The sequence below is a fragment of the Eurytemora carolleeae genome, unplaced genomic scaffold, assembly GCF_000591075.1.
Source record: "Eurytemora carolleeae unplaced genomic scaffold, Eaff_2.0 scaffold894, whole genome shotgun sequence".
NCBI classification, from domain to species: Eukaryota; Metazoa; Arthropoda; class Copepoda; order Calanoida; family Temoridae; genus Eurytemora; species Eurytemora carolleeae.
The window spans coordinates 130,428-146,551 of NW_019396781.1; the positions used below are offsets into that span (position 1 = coordinate 130,428).

The window sequence follows — 16,124 nt, forward strand, 5'->3', positions numbered from 1 at the left end:
TGTAAGACAAAAATAAAAATCATATTTTAGTTCAGTTTATACATAATTCATAAACACTAGATTTGTTTCCACATAAGTTGTTAAATATTATGGTAGAACTTAAAACAATGAAAACAAAATATCAATACATAAACTACAAAAACAAATGAAATAAAATGAATTTCTTTTCTCTATGATAAGTGAATTTTCCATATTCTATTGAGAACCAAGATGTCGGAACTGGTTGCATAAAACCTCTGTAGAAATACTTGGTAAAGTTTGATCAATCAAAAGATTCCCCACTTTCTCTTTAATCCCTCCCTTTCTTCCACTCTCTTCATTTAATTAATCTCCCATATTACTTTCCCTCCCTTCATTTGTCCATAATTTTTTCATACGCTCTACTTCTCTTCCTCCCCTCTTTAACCTTTCATTTTCATTTAATTCACCCTTTCCTTTTCCCCTTCTTCCCTTCCTACGTTCNTGCCTCTAATAATACTTTTTCCCTCACTCGTACTTTCCCTCTACTCTTGACTTTAGCTTTGACCACATTTTTCCCTTGATCTTTCCTTTCTTTAGCCATAAACGTTTTCCTCCTGCATTCCCTCCTTCCTTCTTGCGCTGTTGATGTGGAAGTATTACATTCGATACAGACATCTACTTTTTTAATGATGACGTTGTGTTTTCATCAGAGTTTTCTGAAATAAGTTAGATTAGAATTCCCGCCTTAAACCACAGAGATATCATGATTAAAATATAAATAAAGCACACCTCTTAGAATATACCACAGTGATTTCAACTAGAGTAAAAGCTGGGATAGGAATGCAAAATGTACGATTTTATTGCCTTGATTGTTATTTTCAAAAACAGATTATGAAAATAAAACCTGATATAATATATATCTATGAAAAACATTGATTACCTCTTGAAAAGGGAAATAAAATGTTATAAAAACAATCCGATATCTGAACAGTCAGTATGTTTTGACGTTCTGTGATCACAATCCTCATATAAGCAGTGCCTGGACTCATTGAGTATATTTTTAAAACTAAAACATACCAATTATTCATTTGTAAGTAAAAGCAATGAAGAATCAAATGATTCTTTAATGTATAGGTACACTTTAGATGTATATTTTTTAATTATATTATAATATGCAAACATAACAACAACGAAAAATTTTTAGGAGCGTTCCCAACGTCGAAATTAATATCCTTACAATCTATAAAGATTTATATTAGTTTAGACAAGACTTTCAAAAATAAAACCTTTAAGTTTGTTTTGGTCGAATTTGTAAATAAAATAATGTCGTCGTTAAATTCTCAATCTTCTCACATAACCCTGTATATGTTCTATAAAATTATACACTGGTATCATATTGTACTAGCTACTGATATTATCATCACAAGATTCAACAAAAATTTAGGACCCTGGACTACTGGAGAATGCAAATACAATGCATCAAACAAACTAGGAAGCAAGCGAGACATTGTATATCATAGATACATTGAACATTGTAGACATTAAAGAAAATCTTTATATTTGTGGCTTAGTACAAGAACAAAGTACATGAATGGAGTAGAGTAACGGAGTACAGGGATGAAGTACGGGAATGGAGTACAGGGATGGTGTACAAGGATGGAGTACAGTGATGAAGTACAGGGATGGAGTAAAGGGATGGAGTACAGCGATAGAGTACAGGGATGGAGTACAAAGATGGAGTACAGGGATAGAGTACAGGGATAGAGTACAGGGATGGAGTACAGGGATGGAGTACAGGGATGGAGTACAGGGATGAAATACAGGGATGGAGTACAGTGACTGTACACTGTACAGTACACTGTATTTGAGTATTGTGATGGATTTCAGGGATAAAGTAAAGAAATGGAGTAAAAGTAAAAGTTTTTTGTCTAGTTAAAGTACTTTGAAGGAGATTAGGCATTTATAGTTACAGAACTGAAGTATAATTAAGGTGTAGTAATAGTGTACAAGAATGAAGTTCAGAAATTGAGCACAAAAAAGCTAGAAATTGGTTTATATGATGAAATAAAAATTAGCACAGGGATTGAGTAACCGTTTAGTGGCAGAGTTAAAAAATACAAGAATAGAGTTCAACCATTAAGTAAAGGAATGTAGTTAAGGAAGAGAATACAGAGGATCAAAAATTGAGTACAAGGATGAGGTTCAAGAATGAAGAACATGAAGGGGTCAGACGAATGGAGTACAAGGTTGGAGTAAAGGATGGAATAAATGGATGGATTAAAAGGATGCACTATAAGGGTGGATTACAAGAATGGAGTACATTGATGGAATACAAGGATGGAGTTCTAGAATGGAGTACACGGTTTGAGTACACGAATGGTGCACACAAATGTCGAGTATGGATGGAGTTCAATAATAGTGTAGAAGGGTGGATTACATTGGTGTAGTAGAAGGATGGAGTACAAGAATGGAGACCAATGAAGGAGTAAAAGGATGAAGTACAGGGAAAGGATGGAGTTCATGAATGGAGTAGAAGGGTGGGGTAGAATGGTTGAGTAGAAGGATGGAGTACACGAATGGAGTAACAAGGATGAAGTACAGTGGCCAGGGATGGAGTACAAGGATAGAGTTCTAGAATGGAGTAGAAGGGTGGAGTACATGGCTGGATTAGAAGGATGAAGTACAGAGCTATCTATAAATTGATGAAGGATATTCAAACAAATAAGTGTGTTTGCAAAATCATTTATGTAACGGAAGTTTATAATTAAAATGCTATAACGAGAATCGTAGAATTTAAATTTTATAATCTATAAGAGAAGTATGGAGGAAACATATGAAAATATTAAACTAGAGTTGGTTCATTTCTACGGTTGACATTTTTCTGGAGTAAAGAGAGCATAAGTAGATGCCGGCACCTAGAGCTAGGCACAGTTCAATCTTGATCCTTAGAGATGCAGGTACTATAGAAACAGGGGACATAATACACATATAAAAATACAGGGTCAGACTGTTTAATATATGTTTATTTCTCTGCCAGATAATTCATTATATATCCGTTTATTTAAACTGCTGACCAAATCAAATCATTATCATCAGATTAATATTTTAGGTCGTCATCAAAAATGTATACTTGGCAGGGTTAACATTTTGGTTCGTTTTTTGAAAACTTCCCACACCACTTCAAAACTGTATATATTCGGTTAAATTTTGATAAATTAATAATAATAAATTTTTAACCTCACAAAAATGGAAAACGAACCAAAAACCGAGTGTTTTAATCCCAACGTTTTTCGTTCGTTTTTTTGCATACATTTTCTCTCAGGGCCAAAATTTGGCATATAGTGCTTGAAAAGCACATGTTTAAAATAAACAAATTTTATGCTTTAACACCAAATACACGTAATAGCTCAATATAAATAATGTGCAAATGCATATTATGGGAGGGAAGGTAAGAGGAGTTTAGTTCAGGTGGGTTTAGGGAGGAAAAAGATGATGGGGGATAGGGGCAGGCAAATCTAGATTTAATGACAAACTGTTCTATAATTTCAGGTCATGTTAGTACTACTTGCATTTTTGATACCATATTCCATTGCGGATCATTCATCGCATGTTCAAGTCACCATAGGTCAGATTTTATAAAATAAAGAAAGTTTGTTACTTAATCTGTCTTTTAACTTGTTTACATCTATTACTTATTAATTAAGTCGCTTTTAAGGGACTGTAAGCGTAATTTCAAGTTGCCCTTCATGTACTGATGGCAATTCCCGATTCACAATTGTATTTTTGAATGTTTTTTTTGATCAAGTTTGAATTTATAGAACCCGATGTTTTTGATTTTGAAACTTTTTATTTTGATTCGTGGTGTCTCTGCAAAAGTGACTTGCGCATTTCTTGCTTATAAGACAGACGGGAGAAATTATCCTGATTGAACACTTATCGGGTCAGGGTCGCTTAAAATTACGCTTACTGTCCCTTTGATATAAAAATAAAAAGGTATAAAAAATATGCATAGCTAAGAGAACTGAGTTTTTGCCCCAAACTAAATTTTTTTAATCCATATTCCAACCTGACGATGTAAACCTTTGAGTTTACATCGTCAGGTTGGAATAGGGTTCATAGTTTGAAATATTAAAGGTTACAAAGATAAAACTCCGTTCCTTTGTGAAAAATGTGATTGATGATAGTTATTATATTCATTTATAAATCACCAAATGGTTCAGGAGATTCTACTTACTCACATGGTAACAAGAAAGAACTCTTTCCACCTTCTCTTGGGACAGGATATCCCTACCTTTCTCCTTCATCTCCCCCATCTTCTTCATCTCCCCCATCTTCTTCATCTCCTCCATCTCCTAATCATCCTTTATTCTCCTCTTCTCGTCCTTATCCCTACATCATGTCTAAATATGATTCAATGCCATATCTAGGTAGTTTATCCCAAATGACCCCGAAATCTCGTAACTCCCATTTTATGCAGTTATCCCTTCCTTCGGCCAATTCTTTCGATATGTCGATGCCCCGTAAAAATCCCAGCGCTCAATATATGCCAATGACTACACCCATGCCTATGTCCGAAAAAATGTCTATTTCCTCTCACAAGCCCATGTCTGGTCCTATGCCTATGTCCGATCACATGTCTATGCCCAACTCAATTTCCAATGCTATGCCTTTGCCGATATTAGATCCTATGTCCATGTCCGATCATATTCCTATGCCTGGCCCAATGAAAATTCCTACCCTCATGACAAATTCAAACCCCATGGTCCATTCCAACCCTATGACCATTCCCGACCCTATGACCATTCTCAACCCTATGGTCAATTCCGACCAAATGTCCTACCCCACTCCTAAGCCCACCTCCTTGCACCATCCTATCCAAATGCCTACCAGTGTGCTTACCGAACCATATTTACCTCAAATCCATGGTATTAATCCATCCAGACCGGATCCTTTGTACAACAATGCCGCCAGGTTCTTCTTTAATTCATATAATACTATTATTCTACTCTTTTACTTTTACAAATAAAATCAAACATTTCTTTAAAAAAAAATCAAAATATGGATTCAATTTGATTGCTCAGAAATCTGAAATATCTGAAAACAGTTTTGTTAATGGTGTGTTTATGAAATTTACTTTTAACATAAAAAATGGCATTTTCTCTTTGCAATCTAATCATCTCTTGCATATACCTAAATACCGAATCTAAGGTCCAACTGTACAGTAACAGAGCAGATATTCAACACAGAAATCTGTCTTCCGACATTCAGTACATTCTGTACACAGGTAGATCCAGAGTGTTCAAAATTCTTTTTTAATTACACCTTTCTTGTGGATATATACTCGGCGTCAATTAGTTTAATACCATTAAACCAAAACAAAGTTACACAAATATTTTTCGTAAATTTTTTAATGAACTCTTTTTATTGCTAAAAATAAAACTTTTTAAAAACTGTAACAATCTATCTTGCATTGAATCCAGGTCACCATGCAAAAACATTTTTTTCAGGAAGAATTGATGATTCCGAATATTATAGAGACAGAAATATGCAAGGTAAAAAACTTTAATCTTTGTTATAAAATCCAGAAAAAAGAAGTATTTTTAAAATCTGCAAATTAAAGACATGTTAGAAGAAAGTAAAGAGGGACTCATACAAATATGGAAAAGGAAGACAGCAATTAAGCAATCATAGTTTGTATTTGATTTCGTTTAACAGCAAATAGTTTACCAGTAGTTTAAAAATGAACTTGTCAAGTGATATTGGTTTGTAAACACTGAAAAATTATTGTGTTTAATTTCATGCAATTATTCAGAATCACTTATCTAATAATAATAAGTCGTAACCGTCGTCTTACTATTCCACAGTTTTATGAGTTCCACTGTACTAATTCCACCAAATTCTATTAAAAACAAATAATGTGTAAAGGATATGATTAGAACTGTGTGTTCTGAAACACAAGAAGATTTTCCAACTTCATTTTGTAAATACACCTACACCACTCACCAGATGGAAGTTAAGCTTGTCAACATCAAAATAAGGTAAACAAACCTTCTTATATACAAACATATCTTGTGAATATCTTTAAGAACTTCATATTTTTATTTTATTTTCATTTATGGTGAGATTAGAAACAAGGTCGGCTTGAAAAATTTGCCAAAGAAATTTCTGCCACTGAAAATAATTGAACCATTTATCAATATTCAATTGTACAAAACCTTTAATGTTTTATCACGTAAAATTCTTGTGCGGTAAAATCTAAGAAAAAGTAAAAAATTAAAAACGATCCAGCGAAATTATTCAAAATAAATTTTAAAAATCTACTTAAATTTATAAGTGATGCTTTATAACAAATTGTCATGTTAAAGTGTAAAATGTCCTTAACCCCTCGAAAATGAAAATAGTTGCACACAATTTATCCGCCATTGCCATTAGTATCATTCCTCGATAAAAAATGAAAAGTAGCGTAGGTATACAAATATCTAGAATTAAAGTCGTCAAAGAAAATCTTTACAACGACGATATTACAATGAAGCTTGATTTAGTTTTGTAGAGACTCTCAGATTATTAACAGTAACTAAAATTGGCAGATAGTTTTCACCGCGGATTTCTGCAGAAACTAAATTGGCGTAAATTGCCGTTTTTCGTCATAATTCATGGATAAAAAACAACTATACCTATAAACATTTATCTGATAATTAAGGTTTTAAAGGATATAATTGTGATACTGGATTCAGTCCTGCACTTTGTGTAGAAAAAAATTATTATTTTTCATTTTTTATCTATTGCAGTTTGGAGAAAATGTGCGAAACTGGACCTTTGGAGGTTTGCAATCCAACCAACAACAGGAATAAAATACATACAAATATATACAAACATAACAGTTTTATCATCATATGCAGCATTTTCTTTTAAAATAGTTGACTTACAGCGGTGTAGTCAGTGGGGGGGGGGGGGGCTCCTGGAATAGTGAAATCTATGGATTTCGGGGGGTTTTCAGGTCCCCAACGGATGCACGCCCCTGTCGACTTACCAAAGCTCTAACAGTTTGAAATTGTTTAGATTACATGTATGTTTAGATTACATGTATGTTTAGATTACATGTATGTTTAGATTACATCATTACATGTATGTTTTCTTCGTTTTACGTAGTTATCAGGCCGGAAGATATGCCAAAGAAAATTGTGAGGTAAAAAAAAGTTTTAATTTTAAAATCCCTATATCTTTGCAGGATGCAAAAATAGAAGGATTGGGTTGTGATGAGATTAATTAGTTTATTATTATCGCTTTCGTCTAGGTTTATATAGTAATTTATACATGAATAATTTTAGATAAAAAACAACGAAGTTTGCTTTAACTCACCGGTGCTTCAACCTTCAGAGGTCAGAGATAGATAGATAATACAGTGAGGCCAGAAATTTGTGTAATAGGAAGACGACATCATATCAATACTTAAGTGTATTTTATGTTGTTACAAAGCAAATAGACTTACTAGTAACTTATTAAATCAATTAATAAGATTATGGGGTCTGTTTACATTGCACAATTGCTGTGTCTCATATTCATTTGACTATTTAAAGTTATAACTTGGGTCTAAAAGTCGTCTTACTATTTCAGAGATTTCTTGTTCTCAATATAGTGGACAGAAATGGAATAAAAAAAGAAAATTAAATCTATTTATCATAAAAATACCTTGAAAACAGAAATTAGTTAAATTTTTAACTTTAGTTTTGATCAGATAGTCCATGAAATATTTCTTTAGTGTTTATTTTGTCGAAATGAAATGTATGCTCAATAATATAAATGTATATAGGAGATGGTTACTGTATCCTATCCCTACCTTGAGATGGTTTGTGAGAATATAAATATCTCCGTCCCGACAATCTCCTGTACAGATATTGTAAAGAATACTTGCTTCTCCGTACCTAAGGTATGTTATGAGTACATTTCAAAGTTTAGGACGAAAAATAATTTTATCAAAATCATTATGGATTTGTTAAAATTTGACGTTATGTGCTTCTACAATATATTATTTACATATTGTTCACTTGAAGAACACTAATGACAGGAATGTTTAAGGTTGGGGATGGGTTGATGAAGGTGGAGAAATGTGAGATCAAATTTTCGGAACCAGATTGCAAAAAGGCAAGACGCTCACAGTTTTTACAAAATTGTTCATAACATATTTTTCTTTGTCTTAAATCATTTTCATAAAACTGAGTCTAAAACTTTAAAAATGCACGAAATTTAAGTTATAGCCTAAAAGTTCTGTAAAATAATGAGTTGCTACTTATAATTGGGGAAATGCGGGATTAAAGATATCTTACCCTGGATTTGAATTTTAACTCGATGATTTCAGCGAGTTAAATATTTAAACCCAGGGTTAAAATTAAGGTTTAAATTAAGTCAGAAGTGGCAGTTAAGCTGACACCTTAACATTTAAGTCGGAACTATTCGTTCTTTAACTTTAGACTCTGGCAAACAAACAGAGTCGTTTACCTACTGCATTTAATATGATCCAATTATTAGTAGATAAATTAAATAAACTACCTTTAAATATTAAAGACTTATCTTACCGTCGTGTTTGGCAGGTTGAGCTGACCCTTCCTACACCCAGCTGTCAGCAGGCTGAGTACCGTATCTCACAGGATATGTACAATCCCTAACTTCTGAACAGTTCACTTATCAAACATGATTTTACTTAGTGTATCTACTCAATTGCTTTATTTTGCCAATTTATTTATTTTTGTATATCTTATATATATAAATATTTATATTTTTGTTATGTTTATAATGAATTTGCTTTATTTTATACTAGTATAAGCCAGTTAAATAAATCTGAAAAATAATAAAAAAAAATTTTTTTTCATGAGTTAATCTGTCTGAGAAAGCTTGGATTAAAGTTCACTTCTTTGTTTCATCAATACTTGTTGCACACAAAAATTGTTTTTTCAAAAAGCATTCTTCGATTTAAATTTAGAGCTTTCAAATCTATAATCATACATTTGAAATATTATTTTTAAAAAAGTTTTTTATGTTGAAAAGTAATATTTTAGACACCCTGTGATCAAATTTGTCTCCTAGGAGACTACATATGTTTTTTCTTTGTGTTTTAAACTCAGTATTCTACTATTCTCTACTCATCATTTTACTGGAAAAGTGGGGTAAAGGTAGTTTTTGCCAACGTGAAACATGTTGGTGTTTTATAAATTTCTTTACAAGATATTTGGTTCCGAGGCTTTATTTTTAGAGGTTTCATTGAGTTCAATATTTTACAAAGTATGATAAATATTTGTATAATCACTTTGGGTTCGATATATATATATATATATATATAGAAGCGTTAACGTTAAAAGCTTATTTTTTGAATAGGATCGGATTCTAAAAAAGCTAATTTCAAGTTTTGCAGATTTTTTTCAACCAATTAAAAGTAAATAATGTTGATATCTGTATGAATATTTGGTATCTCTCACAACACCAAATTATATATGAATATTCCTCTGATTTTTTGCATAAAAAATTAAGTAACATTAAGCGCAGATTTGTGAAAGAAAAGAGACAATATATGAAGAGAAGTACATTTTAGTAGTTTGGGCTTTTTATCTTTGTAAACTCGATCTGTCAATAGAAAGAAAAGTAAAATTTTGCTATTCTTTAGATGCTGTACTTGATACTGCTGGGTCTTGCAGGTAAATTGCAATATTTTTTATATTAAAAGCTTGAAAACAAATGTTGAGTTTGTTTTAAGCTTAAATAACTACCCTTATATTTTCCTTACCAGTTAACAAAATTAATATCTATAACATGGAACACCATAAAAATCTGATGAGAAAAAAATACAAAATATTTTTGCGTGGTTTTACAGGTTTCTACCTAAGATTAAAACAAAATTTTTAATTGAATTATTGAACTAAAGGCTGTGTGCGAGGGGATACCCCGGCCAACTGCTCCTACGAGGATATATCCGGTTCCTGGACATTCTATGAGAGTGAGAGAAGTGGAACTAAAGATATAGATTGCTCTTCTAGATGTAATAATAATAATAATAATAATAATAATAATGATAATAATACAAAAATTATATGGTTAGAATTAATAATGATGATATGATAAAGATAATAATATTGATATAAAGGAACTGAGCCTTTGCCACTAACTCAAATTTTCTAAGCCCTTTATTGTTGCAACCTGATGGCGGAAACCTTTGATATTTCAAACTTAAGTTATTTCATGGAATAGAATTAATAGTTTGAAATATCTAAGGTCTACAACATTGGGTTCCGAAGATATAGGGATTAGTAAATAAGAGTTTGTGGCAAAGACTCAATTCCTTTCTTGATTTTAGTCAGTATAGTTGAGAAGACAAGAGTAGATCTGATGTATCCCAACTCTGCAGTTGATCAGGTAGATAATAGTAGATCAGGTAGATAATAGTAGATCAGGTAGATAATAGTAGATCAGGTAGATAATAGTATATCAGGTAGATAACAGTAGATCAGGTATTTAATAGTTGATCAGGTAGATAATAGTAGATCAGGTAGATAACAGTAGATCAAGTATTTAATGGTTGATCAGGTAGATAATAGTATATCAGGTAGATAACAGTAGATCAGGTATTTAATAGTAAATAATATTAGATCGGGTAGATACTAGGCTGTACCTAGAAAAACGCTACACTTCTAAAACGCTGCATAAATAAAACGCTACACTCTTAAAACGTAAGCAAAGAAAAAAAGCTACTTTCATCATTTTTATATTTGCATGTTTATAAGTTCATCAGTAGATCAGGTAGATAATAGTAGAAACCCAGATATTTACTTTAAGATACAAGTTAATTCGTAATTCTTATAAATGTTTTTTTTAGTTTGGAAATATTGGAACCTGGACAATGGTTTACAATCAGGTGGGTTTTGAAATAAAGATTATAAAATTAATCTTGAAAATAAGCTCTCAATTGTCTGCAAGAAAATAAAACTAAAAATGTAAAAAAACTTTTGATATGGTAAATTTTTTTAAATTTAAAAAAACAGAAGCAATTTTTAAAATAAATTTATCATGTAGAGAAAAAAAGCAATTTTTGTGTGAATTCTGAAATTCATAGGAGGGACTGACCAAACCGTGGTTCACTCAGTGCTATGTCTGGATCATATTCACGGTTTGTAACTTCCCTTTCAATAAATTTGGGTTTTCAGGGGTTTGAAGTAACAGTTAATGGCAGAACCTTCTTTGGATTCAGCGACTATGAAATTCTCCCAAACAAAGGTAGAAAATAATTTTTTTTAAATCTTTAGCTTATAAAACTTTGTAAAGGTGGTGTGTTAAGTTACTGTAACCAAACCAAACCGGGTTGGTCCCATGACGTCACAGTACGAAATTGGGCATGTTTTACAGCCAAGAAGCTGAACAGGAACATCATGAAGTTGTATCGTAGTATTTATTAATGGGACTTGAGACATAATTTCAAGCAAATTAATTTTTAGTTCTAAATAATGTTATTGTTCAAAGTACAAATTTTATTTCAAATGTATACTTAGCTTGACTTCATGACAGAAATGGGGTTGAGTTTGTTCCAAAATATCAAATAAAGAGTGAGAATTATGGGAATAAGGCAAGTATACATGTTTAAAACTTTTATCATTTGTCTTTTATAAATTTTTTCTAAAGGGGGAAGAATTATATGAACAAGAAAACTGGAAAGTTGATTTGATAAATAGTCGCCAGGAATCATGGGTTGCAGCTTCATACACACAGTTCGAGGTCAGTATAAGATTTGATAAATAGTCGCCAGGAATCATGGGTTGCAGCTTCATACCCGCAGTTCGAGGTCAGTATAAGTCAGATTAGAAGTCAAGGTCAAGTTCTATGTTAAGATCAAGCTCAAGGTCTATGGCTAAATGTCTAAGTCAAAGTCAGGTTTAGATTAAAGTCAAGGTCTAGGTTAAGATCAAGGTCTAAGTTAAGGTCAAAATCAAAGGTTTAAGTGAAGGTCTAGGTTGAGATAAAGGTCTTGGTTAAGGTCATGGTCTAGGTTAAGGTCAAGGTCTAGGTTAAGGTCAAGGTCTAGGTTAAGGTCAAGGTCTAGGTCAAGGTCTAGGTTAAGGTCTAGGTTTAGGTCTAGATCTAGGTTAAGGTAAAGGGCAAGGTCCAGGTTAAGATTATGGTCGATATTATTATATTATAGAGATTTATTCACACACAAAGATATAAATACATATATAAATGGTGTAGTTAAAATTTGTTTAAATAAATTTTTTTTTTGAAAATACAGGTTTCCAAAAGAAAAGAGAAAAAAAAATGCAAAATTATGCACAAAAAGAAAACATTGATTTTTACTCACAACATAACATATTTATAATTTCAGTTATTACGTAATCATCGAATCCTTCAACATATAAATTATTCATTCTTGTACTTAAAATTTCTTGTAAACCGGAACTTTCCATTCATGTTCCAATGGGACATCAAAATATTTCATTTGTTTCTTAACTAACATTTTACTAAGATCGGAAGGATTTACAGAACAATCATTTGCAATACAAAATAAATTTCTGCCAAGAACTGTGTTGAGGTCATTTTTACATAAATTAGAAAGAAATCTAATGCAAAGCTTAGAACTTGCATCAATAGTCTCATAGAAAGACACAAATCTGCTAGCTAACATAGTTTTTACATGTAAACATTGTGAAATACTTTCAATCAAGTACCTATGCGTATCTCTAGGTACATTAAAAAGAATTCTAATAGCAGTATTCCATGCTGTATACAATTTTGAAACACATTGGGAACTCAAGTCCCAAATACTAGATCCATAAAAACAGTAAATATTATACAGTTTCAAAATAACATCAGGACTGTTAAAATAAAATTCTTGGTTAAGGGAATGAATTTTTCAGCTTTAGGTTTAAACTGGAAGTAATAAGAAAACAAGAAATATATAAGAATAAGCTTTTAATTTGAGGTTTATCTAAGGGGTTGAAGAACAAAGACATAGAACGGATGAAGGGAGGTGAACTTTCAAAACTTGGAAACAAACCTTCTCCTGCTCCCACCAAACCATCTTCTACTCCAATCAACCCTAAGCTCAAACTTCTCAGGTAATCTTTGCACCGTACCCTGCTAAAAACTTTCTGGTAATGTTTAGCTTGGTTTAATAAGTAAGAACTTTAATTCAAAGTGAATCTAAACCTTCCTGAAACTAATTCTCTTTCTCTTTGTACATTTTTAAAAAATGTCCTGAAAGAATATTTCATGCAAATCTTTTTTAAGGGGTTCTATTTTAACTATAAATGCAAATAAAGGAGTATCTACCAGAATACATATACTTTTAGAGCTATTAGAAAGAAGAATCTACCAGAATATATATATATTCCTAGGTATATAAGACAGGACTGACTACCAGAATATATTTATATAGTTCTTCATAAAAGACCGGACTTTCTACTTGAATATATTTATAGTTCTACATAAAAGACCGGATTATCTACTTGAATATATTTATAGTTCTACATAAAAGACCGGACTATCTACTTGAATATATTTATAGTTCTACATAAAAGACCGGACTATCTATTTGAATATATTTATAGTTCTACATAAAAAAAACCGGAATATCTACTAGAATATATTTATAATTCTACATGAAAGACAGGACTATCTACTAGAATATATTTATAATTCTACATAAAAGACAGGACTATCTACTAGAATATATTTATAGTTCTACATAAAAGACAGGACTATCTACTAGAATATATTTATAGTTCTACATAAAAGACAGGACTATCTACTAGAACCAGAATACATTTTAGATCTACTAAACAGGATTATCTACCAAAATATATTTCTAGATTTACAAAACAGGATTATCTAGAAGAATTATTTCTAGATCTACATGAAAGACATGAATATCTACTAAACAAGATTATCCACCAAAATATAATTCTAAATCTAAAAACAATATTATCTACAAAACAGAATTATCTAGCAGCATATTTCTTGATCTACAAGACAGGATTATTTACCAGAATATCAATATATTTCTAGATTTACAAAACAGGATTATCTACCAGAATATCAATATATTTAAAGATCTACCAGACAAGATTATCCACCAGAATACATTCTAGATTTATAAAAACAAGATTATCGTCCAAAATATATTTCTAGATCTACTAAACAAGATTATCTACCAGAATATATTTCTTGATCTACAAGACAGGATTATCTAGCCGCATATATTTCTAGATTTACAAAACAGGATTATCTGGCAGAATTATTTCTAGATCTAGATGAAAGACAGGATTATCTACCAGAATATCAATATATTTACAGATCTACAAAACAAGATTATCTATCAGAATACATTCTAGATTAATAAAAACAAGATTATCGTCCAAAATATATTTCTAGCTCTACTAAACAAGATTATCTACCAGAATATATTTCTAGATGTAGAAAACAAGATTATCTACCAGAATATATTTCTAGATGTACAAAACAAGATTATCTACCAGAATATATTTTTAGATCTACAAGAGAGAAGAATCTACAAGAATATATATACTTCTAGATCTACAAGACAGGATAGTTTATTAGAGTATACTCATTTATAGATCTATAAGACAAGATTATCTAGCAGAAAATTATTCTAGATCTACTAGACAGAATTATCTACCTGAATTTTTTTCATTTCTAGATCTACAAAACAAGAATATCTACCAGAATCCTGGGATTGGAGAAACGTAGACGGAGTAAACTATGTTTCTGAGGTAGGTAGAGAACTTGTAGAGTTGGAGACCTTAGAGAGTACGAGTGTTCATCAATTTTAAAAGATTAGATAGATCGAATAATGAAAAATTGGTAGTATTATTACTTCGATTTCTTGAGAAAGATCGTTAACACACCAGCTATGCATTATTTTCTTAATGACTCGTAAGATAAATTATAGAAATTAACTATAAAAATAAAAGTCAATTAACTCATTATTTAATTTGTAATAGTTCGCTAAAAACTCTCTTTAAATGTATTGAAAATTCATTGCTGTTCTAATTACGACAGCTATCTGAAATAAAACTTCTCTTTTCTGGCCTTTGTAATAAACATTTTATCAACAAGGATTAAAGGAACTGAGTTCCTGTCCAAATCTCTGATTTTCTAATCCCTATATCTTAGCAACCCAACGATATTTGATATTTCAAACTATGTTTATACCGTCAGGTTGCAAAGATATAGAGATTAGGAAATTTTAGTTTGTGGCAAAACCTCAGTTCCTCTTTATATTTACAAATAAACCTGGACTTATATCCAGGTGAGGAACCAGGGTTCCTGTGGGTCCTGTTATGCGTTCTCAAGTATGGGAATGCTGGAATCTAGGTTGAGAATTCTAACCAAGAACACCAGAAACTATACCTTCTCACCTCAGGTATACTTCTACACTGTAGAGTATCTTATTCCGTATATATATTGGCACTGTAGTTTCTTATCCTAGGTATCCTTGAACAGTAGTTCCGTATGCTAGGTATCCATGTAATACAGTTTGTTATCCTGGTATCCATGATTAGTAGTTTTTAACCTATATTTCCTTGTACAGTAGTTCCTTATCATAGAACTCCTCGTACAGCAGTCTTTTAACCTAGGTCGCCTTGTACAGTATTTTTTTTATCCTATTCCTATGTATCCTTATAAAGTAGTTTCGTATCCTAGGAATCCATGTAAATAAGGTGTTAGGTAATTTCCCAAAGGCATTTTCCCAAAGGCGACTTCCCAAGTTACAATTTCCCAAGTGACAACTTCCCAAATGTGTAATTTCCCAAGCGTCAACTTTTCAAAGGTTAGGTTAAGCCCTCTGAGGCGCCGCAGGCTGCAATGGGGGCCAAGCGCTGTGGTTAGGATGGTCTAGGGGTCGGCCGCTGCTGCTAGAACATGCTGAGGGCCGAGCGCTGCGGCTATGATAGACTCGAAAAGTGGCCACTTGGGAAGTTGCCACGTGAGAAAAATCCTTTGGGAAAGCACCTAACATCGTGTAAAATCCTAGGTATAGAATAGTTTCTTATCCTAGACATCCTTGTACATTAGTTTCTTATCCTATATATCCTCGTACAGTAGTTTCTTATCCTAGACATCCTTGTACAGTAGTTTCTTATCCTATATATCCTTGTACAGTAGTT

General features: G+C 31.9%; 2 protein-coding genes and 1 long non-coding RNA gene across 5 annotated transcripts; 2 read left to right on the forward strand and 1 right to left on the reverse strand.

The window, feature by feature from the left end:
* Window positions 1-505: 505 nt before the first annotated feature.
* On the forward strand, window positions 506-8,823 carry LOC111708637 (uncharacterized). The gene is made up of 12 exons (XM_023482077.1): window positions 506-2,918; window positions 3,511-3,586; window positions 4,182-4,932; window positions 5,170-5,245; window positions 5,469-5,513; window positions 5,887-5,999; window positions 6,750-6,806; window positions 7,111-7,147; window positions 7,290-7,340; window positions 7,772-7,888; window positions 8,038-8,103; window positions 8,550-8,823. Exons 1-12 carry the CDS (start codon window positions 2,913-2,915, stop codon window positions 8,622-8,624), a joined length of 1,470 nt encoding a protein of 489 aa, XP_023337845.1. The 5' UTR covers window positions 506-2,912; the 3' UTR covers window positions 8,625-8,823.
* LOC111708639 (uncharacterized) lies at window positions 7,155-8,622 on the reverse strand. The gene is made up of 3 exons (XR_002766701.1): window positions 8,535-8,622; window positions 7,799-7,845; window positions 7,155-7,332 (listed from the first exon to the last, which is right to left on the reverse strand). It is a non-coding gene; the product is annotated as an uncharacterized LOC111708639 (long non-coding RNA).
* Window positions 8,824-9,041: 218 nt separating the features above from the next.
* LOC111708638 (dipeptidyl peptidase 1) lies at window positions 9,042-15,460 on the forward strand. 3 transcript variants are annotated; one of them, XM_023482078.1, is made up of 13 exons: window positions 9,042-9,128; window positions 9,617-9,647; window positions 9,875-9,988; window positions 10,304-10,362; window positions 10,823-10,861; window positions 11,151-11,220; window positions 11,269-11,365; window positions 11,509-11,566; window positions 11,623-11,659; window positions 11,727-11,782; window positions 12,928-13,052; window positions 14,654-14,726; window positions 15,266-15,460. In XM_023482078.1, exons 2-13 carry the CDS (start codon window positions 9,617-9,619, stop codon window positions 15,443-15,445), a joined length of 939 nt encoding a protein of 312 aa, XP_023337846.1. In that variant the 5' UTR covers window positions 9,042-9,128; the 3' UTR covers window positions 15,446-15,460. The 3 variants fall into 3 exon arrangements, with proteins under 3 accessions (XP_023337846.1, XP_023337847.1, XP_023337848.1); XM_023482079.1 differs by lacking the exon at window positions 11,727-11,782 and having other exon boundaries at window positions 11,269-11,366; window positions 11,510-11,566; window positions 11,623-11,715; XM_023482080.1 differs by lacking the exon at window positions 11,727-11,782 and having other exon boundaries at window positions 9,077-9,122; window positions 11,623-11,715.
* The last annotated feature ends 664 nt before the right edge of the window (window positions 15,461-16,124 follow it).

Coding starts and splice junctions, on each gene's coding strand:
- LOC111708638 (XM_023482079.1), top strand. CDS start 9,617: ATGCTGTACTTGATACTGCTGGGTCTTGCAG. Junction 10,862..11,150: donor GGACAATGGTTTACAATCAG/GTGGGTTTTGAA, acceptor TTGGGTTTTCAG/GGGTTTGAAGTAACAGTTAA. Junction 11,221..11,268: donor TGAAATTCTCCCAAACAAAG/GTAGAAAATAAT, acceptor AACTTTGTAAAG/GTGGTGTGTTAAGTTACTGT.
- LOC111708637 (XM_023482077.1), top strand. Junction 3,587..4,181: donor GCATGTTCAAGTCACCATAG/GTCAGATTTTAT, acceptor CAAATGGTTCAG/GAGATTCTACTTACTCACAT. Junction 7,889..8,037: donor CTTGCTTCTCCGTACCTAAG/GTATGTTATGAG, acceptor GGAATGTTTAAG/GTTGGGGATGGGTTGATGAA.